The 17,782-nt window shown below is 38.3% G+C and overlaps 1 protein-coding gene across 1 annotated transcript in view; it reads left to right on the plus strand.

Annotated features, from left to right (window-relative positions):
• Hipk3 (homeodomain interacting protein kinase 3) overlaps positions 1–17,782 on the plus strand; it is an 89,785-nt gene that overhangs the window by 31,917 nt on the left and 40,086 nt on the right. Inside the window, exon 2 of the mRNA XM_013019556.1 lies at positions 3,959–5,057. Within this exon, the coding sequence (XP_012875010.1) occupies positions 3,959–5,057 (1,099 nt within the window). The remainder of the gene's footprint in view (positions 1–3,958; positions 5,058–17,782) is intronic.

Below are 17,782 nucleotides of genomic sequence, written 5' to 3' on the forward strand. Positions count from 1 at the left end.
TTTTGCTTATGTGGTGCTGAGGAATCGAACCCAGGGCCTCATGCATGCAAGGCAAGCGCTCTACCACTGAGCCACCTTCCCAGCCCGCTGGACATAATTATAGGCATGTTCCATCATGTCCAATTCAAAATTCACTATTCCTCAGTGCTATATTCAAAGCAGGAAGAAAAAGATCATTCTAATTCTCTTCTGAAAAATTACTTTGTTAAAACTGAGTATACAGTTTAATATTGTGACATTTCTGTACATGTGCACATGTACTTTGAACAAATTCATCCAATTTTCGTTCTTTTGAAATAATGCAGATTAACAGCTGTGGCTGTTGCAAAAATATTTTATCTGTGTTTTATTAACTGTCTTTCTGTGTCTATCGGTAGTATAAGTAGTTTAAAAATTAGGAGAATCAGAGTAGTGTTTGTTTGTTTACTTATTTATTTGAGGTGGGTTCCAGGTTGACCTTGAACTAAATTCTCCTATCTCTGCCTCCCAAGTGCTGGGATTACAGGTGTCCACTACCATACCTGCTGCAATGCTAAGTAATTGAGCATAAGATTGGGTGACCCACAAAAGTGCATTAGTTTGATGAATTTAATATCTTTAGGAAGGGTTTTTGGTGGAGTTACATTTCAGTTGCTTACTGCTGTAATCCTAGGTACTCATTCCACTGGAAGACAGGTTCAGAAGCCTATACAGAAAAATCAAATGCAAGACCCAGGTGCTGTCCCTTAGTTTTTTTTTGCCCAAGACTGGCATTTTTCCACTTGAGCCATAGCTCCATTTCTGGCATTTTGTTGTTCAATTGTTGCAAAGACTTTTCTGCCACAGCTGGCTTTGAACAATGGTCCTCAGTCTCAGTCTTCTGAGTAGCTAGGATTATAGGTGGAAGCTACTGGTGACTGGCTTTGATTTTTTTTTTTAAGACAAATTATGCCTTTAATGTCAAATGTAGGGTGTTTAGCTTTCCTTTTTTTTTTTAAATCACATCTTAGCTTTATGATGGTGCTGATTGCTCAGTCCTTCTGAGTGTTAATTTTCTTAGTAGCAAATTGAGAGATATTGCTATTATTAAATAAAATATCATAAAGCATTTGTCACACTGTTGCATGGTTAATACTCCTTAGGTGCTAGCTCTTATTTCTAGTAGATATTATATGTTGTGGTGGTAATATGTTGTTTCTAGGCTAAAGAGTTGATCTTAGTGACTTAGGAAAATAAAGACTACACAGTTAATATAATATATAATTTAGTGAAGAATAAAGTTGTCTTGAAATCAACCATTTTAAGAGTTGTTGAACAACAGCTCTATCTACTAAATAATTTGAATCTGATATAATGTGAAAGATATAAAAAATGTACATTACAATGTAATGCATGCAATGAGAAAAATATAGACACTGCTTTGAGGGCTCTGAAGGCCCTGTTCTTTCTGGAGGGTAAATGGTGAGTCTTGAACAAGAATAAAGTGCACTACTTTGCTCACATTCAAATTGTTCAAGGTAGATCTGCAGAAGCACATAAATAGAACATTATGAAAGTTCCTGTATCATGGTTGTCTACTTATTTTTTTTTTTTTTGGGTCAGGTCGTGGGGCCTGAACTTTGGCCTGGGCGCTGTCCCTCAGCTCTTCAGCTCAAGGCTAGTGCTCTATCACTTGAGCCACAGCACCACTTCCGGCTTTTTTTCTTTTTGCTTATGTGGTGCTGAGGAATTGAACCCAGGGCCTCATGCATGCACTACCACTGAGCCACCTTCCCAGCCCGGTTGTCTACTTATTTTTATAATTGAGTATTTGCATAAAGATTTTCCTATTAGGGTAATTCCAAGTTTCTTTTGTATGAGTATAGAATATGGGATATTAAAGTGAGGATTCTAGAAAATGGCTAGTTAGACTTAGGTTTATTAGTGATAGAGCATGTAGTTGGATTGGATGGCAGATTGAGTACCTGTGTGGCTCATTTTAATAGGTTTCTTTTTTCATGCTGTGGTACTAAGAATTTATTGTTACTGTGTGACCTGTTACACAGGTCAGCAGTTGCTGGATTTCATGCTATATAAATTCTAAGCTCAATAAATAAAATTAATAGTGAAGAAAATCAAGTGTGCTGGTAGAAGCATTAAATCTTTTTTCATATCTATATTAAATTGGGATAAAATATCTTTTACAAAATTGTTATGCATTTAATGGTAACATGTAGTTAGAATGTGTGCTATTTTACCCACATTAACCTCAACTCCTTTATGGATGCAGGGCTAAAATACAGAGAATGTCATTTAGTTTGGGAACTTAGAATGATTTCAAATATAACCTATTTTTCAAATATAGGTATAACCTACTTTTCAAAAATAAGTGAACTAAGGTCTGTTGTTTGGAGAATGTCTTAAAAAATATCCACATAATAAAAATTTAGGAAAAGAGGCAACATACGGGTTACCGAGTAGAAAGTTACTAAGTTGTGTTTGTTGTATAATAAATGCTCTTTTAGATAAAAGGATAACCAGGTACCATTGTTAATGCCTGATATACTAGGTACTCAGGAGGCTGAGATGTAGGAATCAAGGTTTGAAGCCAGGCCCAGGCAGAAAAGTATGAGACTCCTTTCTCCAATTAACCACAAAGCCTGAAGTGGAATTATGTCTCAGGTAGCCTTGAACAAAAGAGCTCAGGGACAGCATCCAAGCCCTAAGTTCAAGGCCCAGTACTAGCACCCCCCCCCAAATCAAAGGATAATATATTAGCAGGTAGAATGTAGGATCAGCTGTTGATAAAATGTTATCCTTTCTCATTTTATTAATTAACTAATTAATTAATTTGGGTCCGGTCGTGGGGCCTGAACTCCGGGCCTGAGCACTGTCCCTCAGCTTTTCAGCTTAAGGTTAGCGCTCTACCACTTGAGCCACAGCGTCACTTCCAGCTTTTTTTCTTTTGCTTATGTGGTGCTGAGGAATCGAACCCAGGGCCTCATGCATGCAAGGCAAGCGCTCTACCACTGAGCCACCTTCCCAGCTCCTTTTTCATTTTAAAACATGAAGTTTAGCTGGGTGCTGGTCGCTCACGCCTGCAATCCTAGCTACTCAGGAGGCTAAGTTCTGATGATCCTGGTTGAAAGCCAGCCTGGGCATGAAAGTCTGTGAGACTCTTTAATTCCAATAAACCACTGAGAAAACAGGAAGTGGTGCTGTGGCTCAAGTGGTAGAGTGCTAGCCTTGAGCTGAAGAGCTGAGGGGCAGCACCCAGGCCCAGAGTTCAAGCCCCACGACCAATCAAACATACACACACACACACACACACACACAAGCACAAGCACACGCACACACACGAAGTTATGTTGTCTAAGGCAATTATTCAGCTCTAGGCTTAAGGAATCTGATGATAAACTGTTTATATAATGTACATTTTGCGTCTTTATTGATTCATAATTTTTTTCTTTTTTCTTTTTTGGGGTTAGAACTTGCTAGGCAGTGCTCTACTACTTGAGTCATGCTTCTAGCTTGTTTCATAGATTTTCCTTTTTTTTCCCTTCATTTTATTTATTTATTTATTTATTTATTTATTTATTATTGTGAAAATACTGTACAGAGGGGTTACAATTACATGGGCAAGGTAATGAGTACATTTCTTATCAAGCATTGCAGCCTCCTCCTTTGTTTCCCCTTCCCATCCCTTCACATCCTCCCCCACCCCCCTATTTATTTATCTTTAAATGTAGCCCAGTCTAACCTTGACCTCTCAATACCCCTATCTCCATTTTTACCTCCTGAGGACTGGGGATACAGGTGTTATCACATCTGACCAGAACGCATTATTTTTTACCACATGTCTCCAGGGGGAAAAATTTAATGGAATTGTTTGTTTTACCAAATTATGAATTTGCCCCTGAATGTTTTCTTGTTGAGATTTAAATTTGAGGATTTTTTTCCATTATTTTTTTGACTAATATTTGCTTTTCATCTCTTGTAGGTATGGCCTCACAAGTCTTGGTCTACCCACCATACGTTTATCAAACTCAGTCAAGTGCCTTTTGTAGTGTGAAGAAACTCAAAGTAGAGCCAAGCAGTTGTGTTTTCCAGGAAAGAAACTATCCACGGACCTATGTGAATGGTAGAAACTTTGGAAATTCTCATCCTCTCACAAAGGGTAGTGCTTTTCAGACAAAGATACCATTTAATAGACCTCGAGGACACAGTTTTTCATTGCAGACAAGTGCTGTTGTTTTCAAAAACACTGCAGGTGCTACAAAGGTCATAGCAACTCCAGTGCAGCAAGCCTCAGTAGAGGTACCTCAGATTGGGGCGTGGCGACACAGGTTACATTTCCTAGAGGGCCCCCAGCGATGTGGATTGAAGCGCAAGAGTGAGGAATTGGATAATCATAGCAGCGCAATGCAGATTGTCGATGAACTGTCCATACTTCCTGCAATGTTGCAAACCAACATGGGAAATCCAGTGACAGTTGTGACAGCTACCACAGGATCAAAACAGAATTGTACCACTGGAGAAGGTGACTATCAGTTAGTACAACACGAAGTCTTATGTTCCATAAAGAACACGTATGAAGTCCTTGATTTTCTGGGTCGAGGCACTTTTGGTCAGGTTGTTAAGTGCTGGAAAAGAGGGACAAATGAAATTGTAGCAATCAAAATTTTGAAGAATCACCCTTCTTATGCTCGTCAAGGTCAAATAGAAGTGAGCATATTGGCAAGGCTCAGCACTGAAAATGCTGATGAATATAACTTCGTACGAGCTTATGAATGCTTTCAGCACCGTAACCATACTTGCTTAGTCTTTGAGATGCTGGAACAAAACTTGTATGATTTTCTGAAACAAAATAAATTCAGTCCTCTGCCACTAAAAGTGATTCGGCCCATTCTTCAACAAGTAGCCACTGCACTGAAAAAATTGAAAAGTCTCGGGTTAATTCATGCTGACCTCAAACCAGAGAATATTATGTTGGTGGATCCTGTTCGGCAGCCCTACAGGGTTAAAGTAATAGACTTTGGGTCGGCTAGTCATGTATCAAAGACTGTTTGTTCAACATACCTACAATCCCGGTACTACAGGTAGGTGACAATTACACAATTACTTTTGGCTATTTAATAAACGTTGAATTTTGCTAAATGAGGTATTTTGTGTGTATATATAGTGAAGAAAAGAGCCATTTAGGCCTGAAGTTTTAAAATGATTTGAAAAATGGAGGCATAAAATTGGCTCAAGGACAATAGAAATCACTACTTCCTAGCTAAAGATATCTGACCACTTGAAGACAAAGGAATGCTATTGATTGATGATCAAATGCAAGTCTAAATGTTGGAAAAGTTTTTATAGCAATTTCTGTATTTACCTTTGATCATCTCAGCACTTGGGAGTTTAAAGACATGTGAATGAACATTTAGAAAAATTCTGTTATTGTAATGAGTGGTTTTAGGATTTAAATGTATTTATATAACTCCCATGAAAATAGATATGTATATGCTTAATTTATTTTTTTTACACCTCTACATACTTTGGTATTGGTTCTATGGGAGAGTTTGTCAGGGATTTAAAAATTTTTTAATTTACCTGGGGCTTGAACTCAGGACCATGACACTGTCCTTGAGTTCTTTTGCTCAAGGCTAATGCTTTACCACTTGAACCACAGCTCCACTTCCTTGTAGGGGAAATTTGAAGAAGAAAATAGTTTCCATATAAATGTTGATACATGCTATAATGAGTGGAACACTAACCTGGAGTACTGTAGTTTGAGAGGCTAGCTGATGGTTACCAACATTCAAAATAGCAAAGATTTCTTTGTATGATTATTTTTTCTTTGTGTGCTGGTCTTAGGGCTTGAACTTAGGGCCGGAGCTGTCCCTGAACTTTTTTGCTCAAGGTTAGCACTCTACCACTTGATCCACAGCTCTGCTTCTGAACTTCTGGTAGTTAATTTTTATTGTTGGAGTCTCACAGACTTTCATTCCTGGACAGGCTTTGAAACGGTGATCCTCAATTCTGAATAGATAGAATTGCAGGCATGATTCACCTGTGCCAACTATGAAAAGTTTTAAAATTTGTAGTTGCATAATTTAAATGTTTTACCTCATTATTTACTTACTTTTCTGAGGTTAACTTATTTTCATTTCAGCTTGAATGAATTTATGGTCTGGTATATTCTACAAAGCAGTAATGGTAACAGTCTTGAGCTCTGATAAGTTACTAGACAGACTAGGACATGCCCAACGTATTGCTAGAACTTGTTAGAACAAAAGAGGTAGTTATTTTCTGTTCATTTGGCTTTATTTGCATTATTTCTGATTATGCCCATTAGCTTTCTTACAAGTATATCCTAAAGTACCTTGGACAAAGTAAAGGAGAAATTAATTAGCAAAAATTACCTACATAAGCCAGGCACTGGTGGTTTACGCCTGTAATCCTAGCTACTCAGGAGGCTGAGATCTGAAGATCCATGGTTCAAAGCCAGCCCGGGCAGGAAAGTCTGTGAGGCTCTTATCTCCAATAAATCACTAGAAAACCAGAAGTGGCACTGTGGCTCAAGTGGTAGAGCGCTTGCCTTGAGCTGAAGAGCGTAGGGACAACACTCAAGCCCAGAGTTCAAGCCCTACGACCAACCAAAAAAAAAAAATTGCATACATACATGCTCTACTATCAAAAGATTGTCAGAAGGAATCTTATGTCACCTAGTGATAATTACCTTTGTTAAAATATATTAGGAATTAGCAATATTGTGAGACTTACTCCTATTGTATTTTGGATGGTATAGTTTTTAATATAAGAGAGCTAGATCCTATTTTAAAACTTTTGATAGCTTAAAAGGTAACTTGCTATTGTAGTAGGATAGCAGATCTTATTTAATTTCACACAATTAGATTTAGTTGATTTCTCTGCTTCTGACATTTTTCAGTTTAACAAAGCATAAAGATCAGCTTTTTAGTTGATTTTTTGGAAAATTCATTTTAAAATCTTCTTTAATGGCATGAAAAGAATATTGCTTTCTTTTCTTCCTTGTACATTATAGATTGAGCCTTGAGAGCTTTTCGCGGTTGGCTAGTGTATTACATAAACTCCCAGCTTCAGCTGCTTGGACCTATATTTAGTTTCCTTGTTAGTAAATGACTTCACTTTATTTGGGTTCCACATTATTCTCCATATCAGATTTTAGCACTGTGGTATCCCTAGCCATTATTTGATACCTTTTGGTTGAGAGTTAAAACAAAAAACCCTTATTTAATTATTTTTGTGCTTGAAAATATCAATTGGCTTATTAAGTATTTCACTATTGTTTGCACTTTACGTTTAGAATCCTGCCATTTGTCTTTGCTTATGACTCTGTTACTTTTAAGTCTGATTAGGTAATAAACCAAAATGTCTTGTATTTTCTTTTCATTCTTTGTTAAAAAGATATTGTATGTTTAAATGAAGGCAGGAAGTAGAAATGTACCAAATGGAGTATTTTCAAGATCAGCCCAGTAGGAACCCATACCCCAGTTTCCAGGGTTAATGTGTTTCTCTGAACTGTGTAACACAAATGTAGTAGGGATATCTTAAAATAGACAGGGGAGAGGCCAGAAATTGTTGACTACTATAGATGGTGAGGCTGTCTAGCTCTTGCAGTGATAGAAGCCAGAAGTACATGCTAAGGGCATTGATTTGCTCAAGGTCAGCATGTTCTAAATTCAGCTGCTTGACTATGGTTTCTGTCAGGAACACGTAGGGCTTGTGAATGCATAAAAGGTTTCAGTAGCAGAAGGTGCTCTATTTATGAGGTGTGGTGGGAACATTTGGGTCATGAATCCCTCTCTCTGTCTTTTTTAATGTACAATTTTAGGTTCTGAGGCATTATAGAGCACAGAGACACGAAAGTGGGCTGGAAAATCCCTATTAAGCAGTTATATTCTCTTCCTCAGTGTTTTAGCATTAACTGTTATTGAACTAAAATATGCTTTCCACAGTGGAGGCTGTAGCTCATTGGTAGAGCCCTTGCCTAACCTGCCCAAGACCCTGGAACAACAGCAGAAACAAAAGACAGAGAGCTTCCTGTGTATGCCTATGAAAGCCACAAAAAAGAATGGCATGTCGAACAGTTTATTTAGTTTTTATTTAGGGCATACTAATTCTTCTTTAAGCCAGAATAGCAAAGGAGGAGAGGCTTCTGTAACAAAATTAAGGCCCACAGAAAGACCCAGAAAAATAATCCATCTTTTATATGAAGCACTCCATAATAGAGCATCTTTTGTTTTCTTTTTTTCAAAGCACTGTTACTTAAATTTCCTACTTTGTTTTCCATTTCTTCTTTTTGGAATCAAGGTCTCATTACCTTCCTGGGGCAGGTTTTGAACTCAGGTTCTGTGTGTGTGTGTGTGTCTCTGTGTGTGGGGACTGGTTCTGGGGCTTGAATGACTAGGCAGTGTCCCTGAGCTTTTTTGCTGTACTACTTAAGCCACTTTTGGCCTTTTGATTAGAGATCAGTCTCAGGGACTTTGCTGGGGGGTAGGGCTGGCCTTGAACAGAGATACTCAGATCTCAGGAAACATTTTTTGCTCTTATTGCTTGTATTCCAATGTTATATCCAAGAAATAATTGCTAAGTAATGTCATGAAATTTTCTCCCTGTAGTTTTTTAAAAGTTTTTGGGAAAGAAATAACACTTGCAATTGAAAGCAAGCCATTCTTAGGGTGAGAAAGACTTTTTACCCCAGCACAAGTTTTTATTGTTGTAAAGGGGATTAGAATGTTAAGTCGATCTTGGACCAGCCATGAGAACCCTGTCCTGAGGTTGGGGGAGGTTCATTAGTCACATTGACCTCTAGGGCTTGGCTTACTGGCCTTTGTAAGCTAGAGATTTTATTCTTCTAGGAATGACTTCCTGACCTACCATAGACTGGAATGCAGCCTTTCATTAATCCTAAAGTAGAACATAAAAAAAAACAACCCTATCTTGTCACATTCTATGATGTTAGTGGGCTACTTAGGCTGGTCATCTGTGAGTTGGAAGAGTACAATGTTTATCTCTCAATAACCTTTTGATCGCTGGGTGCTGGTGGCTCACGCCTGTAATCCTAGCTACTCAGGAGGCTGAGATCTGAGGATCGAGGTTCAAAGCCAGCCCGGGCAGGAGAGACCGTGAGACTCCTATCTCCAATAAACCACCAGAAAACCGGAAGTGGCGCTGTAGCTCAAGTGGTAGAGCGCTCGCCTTGAGCTGAAGGGCTGAGGGACAGCGCCCAGGCCCAGAGTTCAAGCCCCACGGCCGACAAAAAAAAAAAAATAACCATTTGATCTTTCCTTTCGTTTTAGCTTCCCTTTGCATTTCCCCATCACTCACCCTAACTGCTACCCATCATTCCCTCCTCAAATTTTCTTTTATTTTTTTAGTACTGGGTTTTGAACTCATGACCTTGAATTTGCTAATCAGGCCCTTTCCCAACTGGGCCATTACCACCAAGTGTGTGTGTCTCTGTGTGTGTGTGTGTGTGTGTCTCTGTGTGTGTGTCTGTCTGTGTGTGTCTGTCTGTGTATCTGTGTCTCATGGGGCCTGAACTCTGGGTCTGGGTGCTGTCTCTCTACTCTTCAGCTCAAGGCTAGTGCTCTACCACTTGAGCCATAGTGCCACTTCTGGCCTTTTCTGCTTATGTGGTGCTAAGGAATCGAACCCAGGGCCTCATGCATGCAAGGCAAGCACTCTACCACTGAGCCACCTTCCTAGCCCTGTGTGTGTTTTAAAAACACAAAATGTTAGGTAGGCTTCTGTAATCCTAGGTATTCAAGAGGTAGAGATCCAAATGATCACAGTTCAAAATCAGCCCGGGCAGCAAAGTCTACCTGTTTTCATCTCTGCATAGCGAAATGCTATACTAGAGGCAACCGTGCCAGAGTTTAATACCCAAGACTGGTACATGCACAAGTATGGGCACACTCTCCTGCCAAAAATTAAAAAGGATTTGATATCATTAGATCTTGGATCCATTTTGACTTAATTTTTGTTTATAGTACTAAGATAAAGATACAAGTTCCATTCTTCTCTTCCTGAATATCCAGTTTTCCAAACACTTAGAGAAGATACTATTCTTTCTGTATATGGTAGCTTTGTACCATCTGTACATACCCTCAAGAGTTTTTCTGTTTTTTTTTTTTTTTTTTAATTCTGTCTTTATGTTAGCAGCGCACTGTTTTGATGATTGCAGCTTTATAATAGATTTTTAAATTAGATTTTTAAATCAGGAAGCCTGAGCTCTTAAAACTTTTTCTTCCTTTTTAAAATTGTTTTGGTTACTTGGGGGGTCTCTTGATTTTTTTTCTTTTTCTTTTTTTTTGGTCAGTAGTGGGGCTTGAATTCTGGGCCTGGGTGCTGCCCCTCAGCTCTTCAGCTCAAGGTTAGTGCTCTATCTACCACTTGTGCCACAGTGCCACTTCCAGTTTTTCTGGTTGTTTATTGGAGATAAAAGTCTCACAGACTTTCCTGCCCAGCAGGCTGGCTTTGAACCATGGTCCTCAGATCTCTTCTTCCTGAGAAGCTAGGATTACAGGTGTGAGCCACCGATGCCCCCTTCCTTCCTTCCTTCCACCCTTCCTTCCTCTCTTCCTCCCCTACCTTTTTGTGTTATGTACATTTGAATTTTTCAGTCAGAGTCTTGCTATGTATGCCAGATTGGTTTTGAATTGGATATCACAGCCTCAGCCTCCTGAGTCTGCTGGTTGCAGGTTTGAGCTGGCTTCCCCTTGATGTTTTTATGCTTATAATCACCTCCCTTCCCATTTGATCTCACGATTGAGAACTTTAATAGTAAGAACTTTACTGGTAATTATTACTATAGGTCAGATTTTTAAGAATGTAGCTTGACCAATATGTCTGTAAATTGTACCACCGTACCTGATTTGTTTTGGGCTTGAAATGCTCCTGGCATTACAGGCTTGAGTCATTGAGTCCAGCCCCAGATTATGCTTTATAGTAGTAGCCCAACACTATTGCTCAGCCTTGCCTTGAAGTCTATTTAGTAATTACTAGTGCTTTCCTTTTGAAACTGACTCCTATCCATGAACTTTTAAGGTATGTAGTATAAGTATCCTAAATATTTTATGTCAATGTTATGTCAATATATTGAAGAAATATGTTTTGGTGGTATTGAGGTTTGAACTCAGAGCCTTATCTTTCTTAGGCAAGACTTGTACCACTTGAGCCATAATCCCAGCCCAGAGATTTCTTTAACTTTAACTTTTGTACATTAATGGATTAAAGTCAGTACTATTACTGGTATGGCATTAAGTTATATGACTTTGAGTAATGTATAAGTGCTCAGTAAACATTATTTGTCAGGTATAGGGCAAATGCATTTTTAAAAGCTTGGTCATAAAATGAGTTTAATTTTGTACATTGTAGCTGTAAAATATAGAACAAATATAATGATGCCAATGTAAACCAGACTGACCTGTCATTTTCGTAAAGCTGTGTTCTGAAGTGGCTTATTCTTGTTTGTTAGGTCTTTTTGTTCTATTGAACGAAAGTCTTTAATCTCAAATGTTATCAGTATTTTCCTTGAGCTATAAGTAACCTTGTTGTATAGCCTCAAATATACTCTGCAATAGAGTGTCACTATGTCATAGAGTAGAAATTAGTCTTAACCTCATACACCTCACAGCATTTGTGCCTATTTGGTTCTGAGTCTTCAACATCTTCCTTATAATGGAATTCAGCACCCAGTATTATTATCAGTGTGTGTGTTACCACAGAAGAGTGCCAGTTCAGTGGCCAGTGAATAATTTAGCTATCTGCTAATGCTGTGAGATTGTATTACTTAGGAGAGAGAATTTAATATGTGTTAAACATTTACATTAAAAAGAGCAAATGTTTCCTTTGTGAGAGAATACTGAATTACAAAAAAAATGAATATACATATCTAAAAACCAGTGTGCTCAATTGCAATTATTTGATTTAGTTTTTTTTTTGTGTGTTTTTTTTTTTTTTTTGGGTCCGGTCGTGGGGCCTGAACTCTGGGCCTGGGCGCTGTCCCTTAGCTCTTCAGCTCAAGGCTAGCGCTCTATCACTTAAGCCACAGGGCCACTTCCAGCTTTTTTCTTTTTGCTTATGTGGTGCTGAGGAATCAAACCCAGGGCCTCGAGCATGCAAGGCAAGGGCTCTACCACTGAGCCACCTTCCCAGCCCCTGATTTAGTTTTTTTTGTTGGTTGTGGGGCTTGAATGGTTTAAATACTTTTTAACTTAATGAAGGTTAAAAAATTAATAATAGACAAGAATATATAGTAAAATAGAAATGACTTCTCCTTTATCTTTTTGGTACCATTTAATAATTTTACAAACTATTTTGAACTTTTTAATCCTCTCATGTAATGTTCTGATAAGGCTATATAGAATCTTTTTGTATGATCCTGAATAGTTAAAAGGCACTCTTTTATTTGTTTATTTATTTTTCCCAGTCATAGGACTTGAACTCTGGGCTTGGGCGCTGTCCCTCAGCTCTTCAGCTGAGGGCTGAAGTGCCACAGTACCACTTCTGGCTTTCTGGTGGTTTATTGGCGATAGGAGTTTCATGGACTTTCCTGCCCAGGCTTGCTTTGAACTCGATCCCCAGATCTCAGCCCCCTTAGTAGCTAGGATTACAGGCATGAACCACCAGCACCAAAAGGCACACTTTTAATACACATCTAGAGTGAAAGTTAAGTCAAAAAGTACATGTATTTTACTGCTAGATACTGGCAAATTTCTTTCCAGAACATGGACCATTATAGTTTACAATCTTTTTTTGTTTTAGTTAATTTATTTCTTTTGTTTATGTGGTACTTCATGCATGTAGGACCTCATGCATGCGAGACAAGCACTCTACCACTAACCCACATTCCTAGCCCTCCAGTTTACAATCTTAGTAGTACATAAAAATACCTTTTTTTTCCCCACAAAGAAATTCCTGCATTTTCAGATGATTGGCTTTGAAGAGATAAATACTTATAGATCACTTTTCTCTGTTGAATTATTGATAGATATTTTTTAATGTGGAGATTGACAACAATATAAAATGAAAAAAATACATTTATTGACTGCTTAGTTCCAGTCACTGTGCTAGAGAATACACAATTCCCCTTTCTCCTTATAATAATCATAATAAGTAGTAATGTCAGCTTCATCCTTTTTAAGAAACTGAGATTCAGGCGTGTGAAGCAGCTTGTCCTATGGTATACAGCTAACCTTGTAGAACTTTGATTTGAGTTCAGTTGTACCTCTTCAAACCGTACTCTCCACAGGGATTTTCTCTTTATCTTATTGACAAGGCCTCTTATCCTTTGGCAAGGCCTCTAATAACTTGATAATTACCAAATATATTGGATTTTTTTGCTGTATATATGCATGCATGCATATAAAGTATAAATATATGTATTCAAGGCCTTACCATTTAACACCATAAACACTTCATTTTATTGAAACTTTTTAAAATTTAATTGAAATTTGCTTTTTATTTCTTCTAGAACAGAACACCATACCCTCAAGTTTCTTTTTCACTTCTGTGATAAGCTTCCTTATTCTCCTCCTAAAGGAATTTTTTCTCCATTTATTCTGGGCTCTTTTCTCACTGAATACTAGTTCCTTTTTGGAGATCTTATTTTCTTTTCTTCATCTTTTTTTTTTCGGGTCTTGGGGTTTGAACTTAGGGTCTGGGCTTTGTCCCTCAGCCTCTTTGTGCTCAGGACTAGTGCTCTACCCCTTGAGCCACAGCACCACCTACGGTTTTTTTGCTTATATGGTGCTGAGGAATCGAGCCCAGGGCTTCATGCATGCTAGGCAAGCACTTTACCACTAAGCCATATTCCCAGCCCTCTCTTATTATTTTTGATTTTTGTAAGTGAAATTTTCTTCTTGAGTCTTTATTATGAATTGTTGAAGTACACCTGATTTCATGTTCTGCAATTTCATTGGCATAGTAATCTGTAAATGATAATTTAAGAACTATCACTTTACTACAGTGTTCTTTACCTTCAGTTCTTGGTATGGATATAATTTTCAGTAAATGTTACAAACTAATGACTTTTAGATGTCTAATTGCATTGGTGTCAAGATTATGGCATGGGGGCTGGGAATGTGGCATAGTGGTGGAGTGCTTGCCTGCATGCATGAAGCCCTGGCTTTGATTCCTCAGTACCACATAAACAGAAAAAGCTGGAAATGACGCTGTGGCTCAAGTGGTAGATCGCTAGCCTTGAGCACAGAGAGACAAAGGGACAGAGCCCAGGTCCTGAGTTCAAGCCCCAGGACTGGCCACACACACACAAAAAAAGATTATGGCATGTTCTTGGCCTTGCAGAAAAGAGTTGTATGCCATGGGAAAATGTGGCAATGTTAATTTTTAAAAATATTTCAGTGCTTAAAAAAAGTATGAATACTTTGTTTCCTTGCTCAGGAAGCATTTGCTAACTTTCAGTAGGCTTTACAGCACATTGCTGATAACTTGAGTCCAGTATCTCTTGTGACGTAAGGCATTTTCAAATTCTTCAGTCTCTGAGGTAGCAAGAGATTGTATTTTGTAGCCAAATGCTCTCCGGCACTGAGTATGATATGTGTTTATGCTTTATCTCCTCCTTCAAGGCTAAGTTAATCAGCAGTTTCTAAAGATAAAACATTTGTATTAAGACTCTTGTGATACAGAAACAAATAATTTTAGATTTGTAAAATATTTTAGAAAACATTTATGTAAGACAATTGGTCTAACTTCATAGAAGCAACTGAAACCTAATATGCAAAATTGAGAATTGGCATACTAACATTACTAATTCTCTTATTCTTCATTTGCATTTTTTGTGGTTGTGCTTGATTTTGAATCTAAGGATATAGAGGCCCAACTTATTAGCAGATTTATTGCACACTGTTTTGACCAAGTGCTGTCAAAACAAATGAACAAAATTTCCAAACAAAAAATTTAAATTCCTGTGGCAAATTATGTAGCTCTGTTGTTGGAGAGAAATTCAGAGTCCTGTTATGTTGACTTGTACATAAATTGCTGTATGATAGGATGAGTGTTTACTTGCTCATAATTTTTTTGAGAATCTGCTTTTCCAGAAGTAGATGGTGCCCTAAAATAAAGGTGAAAATGAATGTGCTCAATTGAAGTGATAAAGTAACAATTTGAAATTTGTTGACTACTTCAAGTTTTTAGTAAAAGTTAAGAAGAAAAGATGAATCAAGCATCTGCACTACAGTGCTGAACTTTATGCATCCTGAGCATGAGTGACTTTTCCTCAATAGCCATCTCGTTGCAACTATGTACCAGAAGATAGCAAGGGCCCCTGTAGTTTCTTTGAAAATGGTAAAATGTAACTATACAAGATGAAAAGCCATGATTGTAAAGTAAAATATCATTTTCTAGATGCTGGTGGCTCACATCTGTAATCCTAGCTACTTAGGAGGCTGAGATCTGAGGATTGTGGTTCAGAGCCAGCCCAGGCAAGAAAGTCCATAAGACGTATTTCTAACTAACCAACAGAAAACCCCCCAAAAACCAAAAAAAAAAAAAATACGTGGACCTGTGGCTTAAAGTGGTGCAGAGCATTAGCCCTGAGCAACAAAGCTCAGGGCCAGAGCCCAGAACTGAGTTAAGAAATAAATTTATTGAGTGAATTTATTTTTGAACAATATGGTGGTGAAGTTGGATACTATTAAAATAGTATATGTTTAAATTTGTAGAACATTTCTTTATTATAAATTCTTTTTCCTTCGCACATAACAAACCCTTTCAGAGAGAATCCCATTGAATTTGTAACAAGGTTCTAGTACCCCAGTATTTGGGGTATAATGGTATTTATTTTCAAGTCTTGTAAGAAAACTTTATACTTGGAACTGGGATTGTGGCTTAGTAATAGAGTGCTTGCCTAGCATGCATTCTGAAGCACTGGATTAGATTCCTTAGTACTACATAAGCAGAAAAAGCTGGAAGTGATGTTATGGCTCAAGTGGTAGAGTGTTAGCCTTGAGCAAAAGAAGCTCAGGGACAGTGCCCAGGCCCTGAGTTCAAGCCCCAGGACTGTCAAAAAAAAGAAAAAGAAAAGAAAACTTTATAGTTGATAGTGATTCATGAGGCATATATACCCTATTTTCAAACAGGATAAGACAATGAAACAATGTAATTATATCTGATGGTGTTAAATAATGTCAAGTAACTAATTATCATATTTATGCTCATAATTCTAATACTCCTATATTGTATTAGCTGGAACCAGTTCTTAACCTTTCTGAGCCTCAGTTTACTCATCTGTGAAATGATGATAATAGCTACCTCAAAAGTTGTTTGAGACTAAATCCATAATACAAGTATAGCAGCACTTGCTATAAAGTAGGTGCTATAAGAAGAATGACATGATATGATGATACTCTTCCTTTGGTAATTGTTTTCCTGGTGGCTTTCTTTTGGTACATGGGTTTTTGCTGTTCTTCAGGGCTGAATCTTGGACAGCCTACAAAATATAGTTGAATTTATATGAATAAAAAAATAGTACGGGTTGGGAAGGTGGCTCAAAGGTAGAGTGCTTGCCTTGCATGCATGAGGCCTTGGTATTGATTCCTCAGCACCACATAAGCAAAAAGAAAAAAGCCGGAAGTGGTGCTGTGGCTCAAGTGGTAGAGCGCTAGCCTTGAGCTGAAGAGCTCTGAGGGACAGCGCCCAGGCCCAGAGTTCAGGCCCCACGACTGGACCCCCCCCCAAAAAAAATAGTGCACTTTTTTGTGTGTATGTGCTATCCCTGAGCTCTTTTGCTCAAGGCTAGTGCTCTACCATTTGAGCCACAGCTCCACTTGGAGTTTCTTGGTGGTTAATTGGAGATAAGAGTCTCAAAGACTCTCCTGCCTGTGCTGGCTTTAGACCCTGTTCCTCAGATTGCAGCTAGGATTATAGGAATGACCCGCCTGTTGCACTCTGCTCTCTTGTTTTTCCTTTTTTTAAGGCAGAAATCTTTACTGTGTTGCCAGTTGCAACACTACTGCTTTTTCCTCTTAAGTGGTGTGTACACTATACGGGCTTATTGCACCCTATTTTTTTGTGTGAGCTCTTTTATCAGAGTACTAGGTAGTTTATAATATACAACTTGATATTAAGTATACAGCTTGCTTGATACATCTTTATAATGTGAGCACACTTATATAACTTCTACCGATATCAAGTTTATTAACTGTGCATTCTACTTTTATGAAGTGCCATTTGTCTATTTGGCTATGTGTGTGGTTGTCCTTTTCTAGTTGGTGTGTGTGTGTGTGTGTGTGTGTGACATTTTTAGTTGGTGTGTGTGTGTGTGTGTGTGTGAGACATTACCAGTATAAAAATTGTGGGGAGGTGTTTTATGCCTTGCGCCTTCACTCTTAAAGCTATCTTATATGGCTACAGTATTAATCATTTATGTCCTTGAATTCATAGTTCTCCCCTCCCACCCCCTCCTGGCTTTCCTTCCTCCCTTTTCCTCTTATTCTCTCCTCCCTTTCCTTCTCCTTTCTTCTGTCCTCCCTTTTCTTCCCTATGTCCTCTCTTTTCCCTTCTCAGGTCCTGGGCATTGTCCCTTAGTTTTTTTTTTTTATTAAGGCTAGCACTTTACCACTTGAGACACACCTCTACTTCCTGCTTTTTGGTGGTTAGTTGAAGATTAGAATCTCACAGACTTTCCTGACCAGGCTGGCTTTGAACCTTGATCTTCAGGTCTTAGCCTCTTGAGTAGCTAGGATTACAGGTGTGAGCACCTGGCACCTGACATCTGGCTGGCTGGTTTCCTCTCCCTCTCCCTCTCTTTCCTCCCCTCCCTCCCTCCCTC

Source organism: Dipodomys ordii, unplaced genomic scaffold (genome assembly GCF_000151885.1).
Source record: "Dipodomys ordii isolate 6190 unplaced genomic scaffold, Dord_2.0 Scaffold46, whole genome shotgun sequence".
NCBI classification, from domain to species: domain Eukaryota; kingdom Metazoa; phylum Chordata; class Mammalia; order Rodentia; family Heteromyidae; genus Dipodomys; species Dipodomys ordii.